Raw genomic sequence first — 13,000 nt, forward strand, 5'->3', positions numbered from 1 at the left:
TGGCTCGAGGAAAGACCGCCTTTGGCAAGGTTTATTGTGGTCCACCACTGCAGAGAGCGATGGGTGCGGTCGTCCACCAACACCAGATCTGTTAGTTGACATTGAGCCTGGTTCCACTGACGTGCAAGACAATCTTGTAATGGGCGCATTTGCAGACTTGCATGAGGGACGAGAAAAATGCAAGAAGCCATCATTCCTTTTTAAAAAAAAAAATTTTATTGGTATTTTCACATTACAGTGTATGACATGACATATAACACATAAAACATTTCACGGCAGGTTCCCTTAGCTGCATGAACACTCCTGCTGGTATAGTGTGTTGTGGTTGAAATCTTTGAACTAGTGTTTGTATAGCATTTATCCTGATGGGATTGGGATATGCTAGTGCTGTGAGAGTATACACTGTTGCCCCTAGATATTGTTGCATTGTAGATGGTTGGAGATGGGATTTGGCTAGATTTACTGTGAATCCCAGACTGTGAAGCAACTGTATTGTTTAAAGTGTGTGTTGAACACAGCTGTGTTGGGAGTTTGCTTTTATGAGCCAATCGTCTAAGTGGGTGAAGACATGAATTTGTGGTCTTCTGAGATGGGCTGCAACCACTGCGAGGCATTTGGTGAAAACCCTGGGTGCTGTGGTGCTTCCGAATGGGAGCACCTTGAACTGGTAGTGTTGACCATCTACCACAAATCTGAGATACTTCCTGTGGAAGTAGGCGTCTTTTAGATCTATAGTGGAGAGAAAGTTGCCTTGCTGCAGTAGTGGAAGCACTTGTTGTAAAGTGACCACGTGGAAGTGGTCTGATTGAATGTAAAAGTTTAGCGGTCTGAGGTCCAGTATTGGTCTTAGAGAGCCGTCCTTTTTTGGGATTAGGAAATAAAGGGAGTAGACTCCTGTCTCTTGATGAAGTAGAGGAACTGGCTCTATTGCGTCTTTTTGTAACATTGCTAAGACTTCCTGGTTGAGGAGCGTTAGATGTTCTAATATCATTGGACGCTGTCTTGGAGGAATGTTGGGGGGTGTAGAAATGAGTTCCAGGCAATAACCATACTGGAGAATTTGTCTTACCCACCTTTATGTTGTGATGGACTTCCAGACAGGTAGGAACTGTGAGATGAGTCCCCCGACAGGAGTGGGATGATTGGGGGGAAGCGTAGGGAAGTCACTGCTTATTGTTAGGGGAGTTGTGGGTGTTATTACCTCTGCCTCTACCCTTATTGTTGTTACCTCTGTAACCTCCTTTATTGTATCCCCTAGAAAAGGAGCCCTGGTTGGGACTTTGATAGGACGATGTAGGGTGTTCTGACGTATTGGTTTTGGAACCTATAAAAGGAGCGACGAAAGGAGCCTCTGGCAGACGGTGACTGTAAGGCTCCCATAGACTTGGCTGTTTGTGTCTTTTTTTCTAGAGATGCATCAACTGAAGGTCCAAAAATTTGATCAAATGGTTGATTTAGGATCGTATTTTGCACCTCTTGCTTAAACCCAGACACCCTGAGCCAGGCGTGTCTACGTAGCAGAACACTAGTATTTATAGCACGTGTAGCGGTGTCTGCTGCGTCCAGTGCACATTTGATTGAGGTATTAGTAATAAGTTTGCCTTCCTGTATAAGGTCATCAGTTTTGTCCTTATATTCTGGGGGCAGATGTTGAATGAGCTTCTCTAGCTCATCATAGCGAGCCCTATCATATCTTGCTAGAAGGGCTTGTATGTTTGCTATTTTAAATGAATTAGCAGGCTCAGACGCCATACGTTTACCGGGCGCGTCTAATAACTTAGATACTTTGTCAGGAGGTGGTGTGTCACCTGACCCGTGGGAGTTTGCACTTTTACGTGCATTGGCTACTACAAGTGAATCTAAGGGAAGTTGGTCCTTAATGTAGATAGGGTCACTGGGAGCTGCCTTGTATTTTTTATCAACCCTGGGGTTAAGAACCCTAGCTCCGATTGGGTCTTTAAACACGTCAGGAGCATGTCTGAGAAGGCCTTATAGCATGGGTAAGACGTGAGTAGATTCTTGTGGTTCTGCAAAAGTCTCTAATAAATAATCTTCCTCTATAGGGTCTGAATGAAGTTTGACTTTATGCTATATAGCTGCTCTGTTGATTAGTTGTGCAAACCCCACATTGTCATCTGGTGGGGATGGTTTTGAGGGGTAGAAATCTGGATCATTTGTTAGATCAGGATCAGTGGTATAATCATGCCATGGGTCTGTTTCCTGTGGTGAATTATTTGGACGTAATGGCATTATTATGTCTTCATCTAATTGTCCATGCCCCTGTGAATCATCACTATCCTGTAAATCTGGAGAGTGTGGTGGTGAAATAATTAAATTAGGGTTAACAGGTGGTGGAGGTGAAGGTGGTGGTGAAGTGTTAGTAGCTATATGGATTTTCTTCGGAGGAACTGGAATTTGTGGTATATATGTTCTGGTTTCCTCTTTGTAGGTGACTTGGTGACTATATGACCAGTCTTTGAGGGAATAAATATAGTAGTCTGCTTTGGATATGGGAAGAAAAGTTCTTCTGACTCAACAGACTTGCTTGGCGTTGAAGATTTGTCCTTGGGAGCTGCTTTTGGATGTTTTGGGACATTGTCCGGAATAGCAGCTTTACCCGGTTCCGAAACTTTTGGTGCTTTGTGTTTTGATGGTACCAAAGTCTTTTCCGTATGCTTCGGTGCCGAAGATTTCTCGATTTGCTTTGGGACAGAGGTTTTATCCGGCTGTTTCGGTACTGGTGGTTTATCCGGCTGCTTCGGCGTCAATGCTTTATCGAGTTGTTTCTGCGCTGATGATTTATCGGAGTGCTTCGGTGCTGAGGAATCTTTTATAGACTTCGGTGCAGAGTGCTTCGCCGGTGCCGACGGAAAAGAGCGTGGCAACTAGGACGGCTGTGCCTTTGGTGCAGAGTGTTATTTTTCGGTACGGGATGGTTGGCTTGAGCCGGATGGCTTTTGTTTGTCCTTCGGTGCCGGGGGCGGGGCGTTCGAAGTTTTAGTACAGTGTGAACCTGAGCCCGAAGGCAAAGGTGTTACCGGTGCCATTGGTGTAGGCTTGTCCGGGGTTTCAGTACTCACGTCCCTTTGAGCCGGGGTGATGTCATCTTCGGCGTCGGAGACGTCTGCTTCGGAGTCCGGAATCTCTTCTGGCTCCAGAAGGTTGTCGGGACCTGGATGGAAGATGTCCGGAATGGAACCTGTGCCTCGCTGCATGTCGTGGCGTCGAGCTCGACGATCCCGGATGGTCTTCTTTGATTTAAATGAGAGGCAACCTTCACAATTGTCCTCTCGATGTACAGGAGAGAGGCAAAGATTGCAGGCAGGATGGAGGTCCGAGTGTGGAAATTTAGCGCCACACTGTGGAAATTTTTTTAATTGAGTCCTTTCCATCGATATCCTTCTTTACCCGTGCGGGTAGGCCCAATGGCCCGCATTGAGGTTCGCAGGCGTCGAAGAGTAATGGAAGTTGTCGAGGGTGTGCGTCGAAGGTACGCGATCAAGACAATACTGTCGGTAAGTGTGATTGTGCGTCGAAGGGGTTTCGAGAACTATTCCGATCCGGAGCGCAGCAAGTCACAACTGAACCCGATGACGGAAAAAACAATCTAACGATGGAACCGAAGCCCATGCGCACTGTCCACCGAAGGAGGAGTCACCAGCCTCGTGACTACAAGACTTCTTCGAAGACAAAAACAACATGCAGACATCCGAGCCCAACACCAGATGGCGTTCTATGCGTAAGTGTACAATCTGCAGTTCACATGCCTCGAACAATCTTTCTTCCAGTATACTATTATATTCATGCAGCAGCATACTGGTATTTCTCTAATTTAAGATGCCTCTGAGAAAATAATTGTCTTCCTTTACTTTACACCCATCACTTTTTTCAGAACTAAAGTATTTTAAAACATCCTAACAATATTTACACAATTTCAGTGCCATAAGAATAATACCACAATGTAAGAAATAAAAATACATTTCAATAAATTAAGTAAGCTTTAGAAATTCAAAGTAAAAGAAAGTTTCCTTACAAAATAACATTCAATAGGTGAGATCAGTTCACTGGTTCAAAGCAACAACTTTAGATGTTTTTAAAACAATACATTACCCTATATATGCAGAGATCCACTTAAGCCCAAAGAAAATTCTAACCTATTGGAGATAATTTTAAAGCTATTGCATGCATGAAAAGTACCCTGCCAAACTAACGGAAAATAAATATATTGATAGTGAAATGTAATGACATCCCCAAATTTGCTGACCTTGTTCCACTTCTCAGCATGAAGAAATCTTTCATGAAGGATGTAGGTATCATGACGGACATAGGTAAATATATAGAGGTGATCAAAGTAATAAAAACCAGACCATATCGACACTTCGGCTCAGCAGTTCATTTCCTTTGTGTCTTGGCAGGAGATTTTGGGTAAATGACCAAGCACTGCCACTTGAAACAGGAGATGAAGCAGATGGATGAGCTCTGCAAGTCTGTATTGAAACTATTCTATTTTAATAAATAAAAATCATGCAGTTATGTTGCGCAGTTTCTCTAAGCATTAAAGGAATCTTATCTACTTAACAGAAATCATGGCAAATCCCAAAACACTGGAGAAGAAAAAGTAAAAAGAACGAATCACACATACAGAATACGTTGTTACAAATGTCTTTATACTATAAAAGTCAAAATAAAATGGGGCATCACAATGAACGTGACAAAACCATTCCAAAAGTTCATTTTTCAATAAGGACAGACTTGTCCACACCGCTCTGAGTTTCCAACTCAAAACAAGACTGGTCCAGCAGGGAATAAATAGTCCAAGGGCTGGATCAAGAGTCTCCCAGATCCAAAACACGGAACTTGTCTAAGTTGTAGAAGCTAGCTTTCACCACTCGGCCACCAAAATATCGTCCATTCAGATCAACCACCGCTGGAAAACAAAAGAAAAACAATGTAAATTAATACATTTTCGATGTCTTTCCAAAATGAATAAATAATGAATGTATTTGATAGTAATCAGTTCATACAATGCATAGGCCAAAAAATCACAGTAGCACACCCACCTCAGTACTAAATGTAAACATTAAAACATTTTAAAACTACATTTTACATCTTTTAAATACAGAAAGCATTAGCTTATTTACTACAATTCCCCACTGTAAGAGAAGTTGCTCAATCGAAGATAAATAGGTGTCAAAATTACAAACGTCTAATTTCCACAGTTTCAATTAAGTCAAGCATGCTTACAGACCATGTAAAGTAGGCAGGAAGTTCCACATGTGGGGAAAAACGCAGATGTGTTCTCACTGGCCCATGTTAAGAGGAGAGTTTACTTAGAAATCTGAGAACTTTGCTCTCACATGTGCTGAATGTTACATGCCAATCTACTTCCACCCTGTCCTGCATGGACTTTCTGCTTCTCCCATATGCTTGTACCGATGTTAGCTGGTCTAGGTCTTATTGTCCAATTTACTTAGTTTCAGGACCTTCCAGAAAATTCAGGCCCACTCATGTTGCCCCACCTTGATTTTGTCAGAGCAGGGAATGCTAATTTAAGCTGCTTATGTTCAGTACACAGCAAACGTTGCTCAGCCCATCCGAGGTCAATGCAATCCTGTGCAGCTCTGTTCGGTCAGTTTTTGAGCTCCAGGCTATGCTTGAAGGTGAGCGTTTGAGGTGCTATTTACGTTTTTCTATACTTTGCTAACTGACTTAATGTGCCCTTCTGCATTCTAGTTGTTTTAGGCTCTTCAGGCAGGCCCAGAGTTTTGCTCATAAATATATTTTGCTGCACCCCAAGGAATTTCTAGTCAGCAATTTTGTAATCTTTAGATGAGACCATTTCCTTTTGGACCCATAGTTATATGTTCAACTTGTAGAATTTCACCTCCTATCTCTCTTTAATTTTGTTTTAAACTGGTAGAATTCATGGATGCATTATACAGCTTGAAGTACTTTGTGGTTTTTGAATTTCCATTTGCTGGTACAGCAGCTTACCAGTATTACACACAATGCAAATGCTTTATCACACCTGAATGGAATGGTGGATGCATGCAAGGGCCACATTAGTAGTGGCATTTATTCTCCTCGACTAGAATATAGGGCTTTAAACATTCTTCAAGGTCATAAAGACAATCATAAAAGAAGCAAGGCGGACCTTAGAGTACCTTCAACCTGATCAGATTCCAAGAATAAGTAATACTTCCTTAACTTCTTCATGTGGCAAGATCAGAGTTGCATTTCTTGATTAAGATGCACCAGGGAATCCTTCAAATGCATACCATCCACCGAGTACCAGTGGACGCGCTGCAAGGGTCACATTAGTAGTGAACTTTATTCTCCTTGACTAGAATAAAGGGCTTTAAACATTCTCGAAGACCATAAAGACAATCCTAAAAGCAAGGCGGACCTTGACCAGAACTTCCTTTGTATTTAAATGTAAGAGATTCTGCATCTGGTTCTGTAGAGTACCTTCAACTTGATCAGGTTCCAAGAATAAGCAATACTTCCTTAACTTATTCATGTGGCAAGATCAGAGTTGCATTTCTTTTGATTAAGATGCACCAGGGAATCCATCAAATATACACCATCCACCGAGAACGCCACAACTATTCATGTAACGCCTGCACTTCAAGCTGCAAATAACCGAAAATGTCACCCTGAATGGAACCCTTGCCTACTGACCACAAGAACTATGAGCAATCTTTAACAACCTTATTGCCAGCTTCATCGCTCCACTCACCATCGACTCCAGAGCCTACAGTCTCGTCGGTGGCCTCAACTTTCACCTGGAAGACCGAAAAGACACCTGCGCCACAGCACTCCTCGAATGCTTGAGCAACTTCAGATCCACCAAACTCGTCCCAGAACCAACACATACTGCAGGACCTGGACCCTATTGTCACAACAAGCAACATCAAATACATCTCCACCACACTGCTCACATGGACTGACCACTTCATCAACCACTTCCAAATCAACAAACCTCAAGTCAACACCAATACCAGGTTCAGCATTTCAGCGCAGCTGGGCCAAAATCACAGAAGCAGACTGACTCAGCACGAATCAATTTAGCCCCACAGACAACCTCGAAAAGGACATCAACAACTGGATCAAGAACTGTACTGACTTCGGGGCATCTATCAAACCCAATTAGCATAGTAGATCAAACAGGTCGGCTAGCTGCTACACAGAAGACCTCTGAGACACCAAATGTCACTGCAAACAGGAAGAAAGAAAATGGAGAGCCAGTCACGACACCACCAACAGAACTACCTTTTACAAGGATGCACTCAGACACTATTACCAGCAAATAAGAGACATCAAGAAAAAAAGCACTAGTGGACCACATCAAACAAAGCTCCAACAACTGCATGGAGATCTTCTTGATCGTTAAGGATTTTACCTCGCTCTCAGCCACTGTCACCACTATCGCTGCCTCTTAACAACTCTGTGACAACTTAACCATCTTCTTCCGCAGCAAAATTGCAAACATCTACAGCAATTTCACATACCAACCCAACCGCAGAGAACTCACTGCTAACCTACCCACCACCAACCAAGAAAGCCACCTGACCAAATGTTCAACCCTCACCAGCAACAAGACAGCGGCAATCATGAGGACGCTCCACTAAGGAGCCCCAACGGACCTATGACCCCACCACATCTACAACCTGTGAACACCATCAATCAGCACCACCCTGCCGTACATCAACACCTCAATCACATCTGGCACTTTCCCGGATGAATGGAAACTTGCAGAAATCAACGCCCTCCTCCAGAAGCCCACATCCAACCTGAATCAACTGAGCAACTTCTGATCCATCTTTCTGCTTCCCTATCCAGCCAAAGTGCTTGAGAAAGCCATCAACAAGCAACTCAAAACTAATATCGAACTTCACCATCTTCTAGACAACACTTTTTTTTTTTTTAACTTTATTCATGACTGACAGGTAGTACAAGGTGCATGTAATCATTTCACATACTATCAGTCTTTTCCATTTTATTTAACTCAACTTTGGCATATCATTCCTCGTATCCATCTGTACGTCACATCCTATAATTCTTCAGAGTAACATTCCATTATAACATTTATTATTTGCATTTAGAGTACAATATCGCCTGTATATGAACTATCCCTCCAACCCCTCCCTCCCCCTCCCTGTCTTCTGGCTATTCCCGTGTACATGTTCTGTAAGTTGGATATATTAGCTTCACGTCTTTGCTAGAGGATGATTCAATCGCTAGGCATGGTTACCTGCGCATCCAGTCTAGGTAGCCATGCGTGCCGGCATTCCACATAACACTTGTGCCGTTAGATGGTGTCTCCTTGTGGCATTTCTGGGTCTATATCCTCCAACTCTATTAACATTCGTTCCCAGTCCTGCGCAATAGGGTATTTACCTAGTCCTGTCTCTTCCTCCCTACGCAGCGTCGCAGCTTCCGCCCTGCCCCATTTCAACATGTCGGATCGCCATATTTCTACATTAGGGGGTCTGGGCGACTTCCATCTCATGGTGAGAGCTCGGAGTGCCAACAAGAGGGCCAAATCTACAAATTTCAATTGTGCCTTACATGTCTTGGATCTCTTCCTGTTACCTATCAGGCAGGGTAGTGCACCCTCAGGGATCTGCAGGGCTGTTACAGTGTATAGTGTGTTTCTGATTGTCACCCAGTAGTTGCGTAGTCTCGGGCATGTCGATAACATGTGGAGGATATTTGCGTCATCCTCTTGACATCTAGGGCAGTTGTGGGGGGTGGCAGGAAACATCCTGTGTAGCCTTTGGGGAGTGAGATAGGCTCTATGCAAAACCATGGCCTGTATAAATTTGAATTTCACGTTCCTAGACACCATCCTAGGGTGGCCCAGGACGATCTTCCATTCCCCGTCTGTTATGGCCTCCCCTGTGTCCGTAGCCCAAGCCTCCCTGAGTGTGGTGAGGGCAAAGCTGCATGTTCTCTAATGCCCACATAGAGCCACTTTACTAGGTGCCCCCCGTCCCCATATAGTGGAGGAGATGAACCAATTTGTGTTGGTCTGGCTTGGTGCGTTGTGGAGCCCAGGTGCGTCTCACATAGTGGGTCACCGAGGCGTGCAGGAAGTACAGTTGTTGCGGGGCACCCGTGGACTGTGCGAAGGTGGCATGATCTAATAGGGTGTCGTCCCCAAACAAGTCTCCCACCCTGTCCACCCCGGCATCCGTCCAGGGTTGTAATCTGCGTCGTGTCAGGTTCCCTTGTGGAGTTGGGAGTCCAAGTAGGGGGATGTTGTCTGCGTAAGGAGTGGTGCTTGCAGTGCACGTTAGTGCTTTCCTCCAACATCTCAGAGCTACGTGTAGTAGGGGGTGGCAGTCTCTGGGAATCTCGGCAGCGGGCAGTAAAAGGGAGTGAAGGTCTCCGCGTGCCAGTTTGTCTGCTGTGAAAGCGATCTCGTGGAGGTTTCTGCCCGCCACCCATCTTGTCAGCCATTGGAGCTGGCTAGCATAATAGTAGCCTCGTAGATCTGGGACACCTCGGCCTCCCTGTCTGGTGTTCAGCTGCAATTTCGTGAGGCTTATCCTCCGTCTCCCCGACCCCAGATGAGATTGATTAGTAACGTGTTTAATGTGGTAAATATTTGTTGTGGAAGTAGAACTGGCAAGTTTACAAAGTAGTACAGTATCCGGGGAAGGAGGACCATCTTTGAGATCGCCACCCGGCCCATTACAGAGAGGGGCAGGGACGCCCAAAAGGTCACGCTACTTCGTAGGCCGGTGATTGCTCTCCGCACATTGCCCTCAATCTGGTCATCCGGACTCCGGTATACATTAATACCGAGGTATTTAAATGTAGTTGGAGCTATCTGTATCTCATGTGTGCCAAACTGTATATGGGTAGGTCGCTGTCTGTCCCGGAAAAAGAAGCCCAGTGATTTTCCGGGGTTGACGGCCAAGCCAGAGATTTTTTCAAATCGTGTAAAGATGGTCGCTAGGTGTGTATGGTCATCCTGCAGATTTCGGAGGAACACCATTATATCGTCGGCATATATGGAGATCAAATTATGGGTATCTCCAAACTAGAATGCCCGCCTCCGCTGCCCTAGTCCGGTGTGCAATCGCTAGGGGTTCCAGTGTGAGTACGAACAGTAAGGGTGACAGCGGGCACCCCTGTCGGGTGCCCCTGTGGACATCATAACTGTCCAAAGTGTGCCTGCCTGTGCGTGCTCTAGCCGTTGGGTTCGTGTATAGGAGCCGAATCCATTTTATCAGGGCGTCTGGGAAGCCGAAGCGTCTTAAGGCTTCAAACAAAGTCCCATGTCAGGGAATCGAAAGCTTGTCGGAGGTCCAGGGCTATGCAGCCAGCGTGCGGCAGTCCTTGTGGGGTGGTCGTCATGAGGGCGTGGAGTCGTCTCGTATTCTGGGAAGTACTTCTCTCCGGGAGGAATCCACATTGATCAGTGTGGATCAGGCCAGGGAGGTGGGCTTGTAAGGGGTCTATAATTGCTCACGTCAAGGGCGTCCCTGCCGGGCTTCGGAATGGAAATGACTAAGGCCTGCATAGTCGAGGCTGGTAGATGGCCGACCTCATAAGCAATTTTGTAAATTTTTTTCAAAACAGGTGCCAATGTGTCGGAGTAAGTTTGGTAGAAATCCCCAGGCAGTCCATCCAGTCCTGGAGTCTTACCCCGGTTCAATGTGTGAATGGCTATTTTAATTTCTTGTTGCGTTATGGGTTTGGCTAGGACCGTCTGAATCGCCTGGGTCAGGGTTGGAATTGTCAATTCGTCTAGGAAGTCTATCATGGCATCCCTAGTATCTGCACGGGGAGGAGCATAGAGTCTCTCTAGGTGGGTCTTGAACACAGTGTTGATCTCTAGTTGCGTGTTTACCTGCCTGCCCATTTCCTCCCAGACACTCGCAACCACTGGGGTCTCAGGGGTATCTCGAATCAGACGAGCTAGCAGTGATCTAGACAACACTTAATAAGGATTCAGAAAGAACCCCAGCACCAAAACAGCAGTCATATTGGACACCAATGACAATCTAGTCATCCTGGACCAAGGAGAAACAGCGGCCCTCACCCTGCTCGACCTCTCTGCAGTCTACAACACTGTCTCCCATAACGCCTTCATCAGAGACTGGCATACAAGGATATCCTCTCAAATGGATCTGTTCCTTCCTCACGAGTAGAACCCAAAGGCTCAGGCTGCTACTCTTCACAACAGAGACAAAGACATTGATTTGTGGAGTCCCACAGGGATCGTTCCTCAGCCGCATCCTTTTCAAATAATATATGCCACCATTCGCCAACATCATTTTTTGACAATATATCACTGTCATCTCCTATGCTGATGATACCCAACCCATCCTCTCCCTGACAGACAAAACAACCACTGCCAGAACCAATTTCACCAACTACATGACCCAAGTAGCAGACTGGATGTGAACTAACTGCCTGCAGCTCAACTCCGATAAGACAGAAGTACAGGTCTCTTCAGCAACAAGAACTCCCCAGTGGCCATTGGAGCTAGGACCAACACCCACAGACCACGCAAGAAATCTAGTAATCATCCTAGACAACAAATTTAATATATAACAGCTCAAGTCAACGCAGTGGGCACCTCCTGCTTCCACATCCTACGCAAGCTGTGAAAAATCTTAAAATGGTTGCCTCAGAACACCAGACGGACTCTCCCGCAAGCACTCCTCACCAGCAGGCTGGACTACGGCAACACTCTCTATGCCGGAATCTCCAAGCAACTCATACACAGACTACGGACCATCTAGAACACAGCTGCAAGACTCCTACTCGACCTACCATGCCGCACCCACATCACAACACACCTTAGGAAGCTACACTGGCTCTCCATTCACAAGCGCAGCCAATTCAAACTTCTCATGCACATATACAAAGCCCTACACAACACAGGAACAGAATATCTGAACAGCCGCAAACACTTTCACCAACCCACCAGACACCTAAACACTCTGCCTCACTTGCACACATTTGCCGCATCCGCAAAAGCAAAACTGGGGTTCACTGTCATTCTCCTACATTGCACCCAAGACATGGAACAACCTTCCTGCACTCATCACAGCCTCCCTCCTCGAGTTTCGTATGAACCTGAAGATCTGGCTCTTCGTAGAAGCACCTTGGGGATTACAATCTTACACAACTGCCCAAGGTCCTGGATACCCTATCAGGTGATTAGTGCCCTATACAAATCAATATAACACCAAGCAGCTATTATGGTTGATAGAAAATATCCTACACAAATCTTTTATCAAAATGCAAGTGGTTAAGGATTCTATAGGAGTTATGGAGAAAGTCTTCCACTAAACAGAGCCCCTCTCCCCCATGCAAGCTTAACATTATTGTCACCAGGCAAATGTGACCACCTCTCGTAACAATAAATTAAGCTTCCTTACAGCATATGACCAGTATTCTGCATCCCCTGCAGTTAGCAAGTTACAATCTCTCTCCTCATGAGCTTGACAGTGTTTTCCTAAGAACAAGGAATGAGAACTGATCCAGGTTTTTTTTCTAACCTATGGAGGAGTGAGATTTCTATGTTGATCAGATCATTGCATTACCAACATTCTTTCAAAATTAGTCTTCTACAGCAGAAAGATCCCTTCACACTATTTATGTTAAGAGTTCTCTAATTAAGTCCTAACCAGATAAGAGACGTTAGGCAGTCAGAGCAACCATTTGGCAATTAGTCCAGCTTGAACATTTTTAGCCACTGCGAAGCAGCCTATGTTAAGACAAATCAATTTGTGTGCTGTGCTATTCTTTATCAGTTGGAAAACAAAACTCTGTCAAAGTCCCAAAGCCCACTCTGGTAGACGTAAAGGGACTTTGATGGCTTTAGGAAGGAATACTCAAGTTTCAGAGATATGAAAAGCCACTGTTTAGAAGTCTGAAGTCGTGTTCTCAAGACAATCTGCTTACTTCCTTCTTCTGCTATAAAAAGGGATGCGCTTGCTACTGTATTCAGTGCTCATGTTTAATAATGGAGAAC

At 45.1% G+C, this 13,000-nt stretch overlaps 1 protein-coding gene across 2 annotated transcripts in view; it reads right to left on the bottom strand.

The window, feature by feature from the left end:
- Positions 1 to 4,646: 4,646 nt before the first annotated feature.
- RBM17 (RNA binding motif protein 17) overlaps positions 4,647 to 13,000 on the bottom strand; it is a 267,677-nt gene continuing 259,323 nt past the window's right edge. For both annotated transcript variants that reach the window (XM_078677186.1, XM_078677181.1), the window contains exon 12: positions 4,647 to 4,927. In XM_078677186.1, coding sequence (XP_078533312.1) covers positions 4,827 to 4,927 — 101 coding nt within the window. In that variant the 3' untranslated portion in view covers positions 4,647 to 4,826. The remainder of the gene's footprint in view (positions 4,928 to 13,000) is intronic.

Source organism: Lissotriton helveticus, chromosome 1_1 (genome assembly GCF_964261635.1).
Source record: "Lissotriton helveticus chromosome 1_1, aLisHel1.1, whole genome shotgun sequence".
NCBI lineage: Eukaryota > Metazoa > Chordata > Amphibia > Caudata > Salamandridae > Lissotriton > Lissotriton helveticus.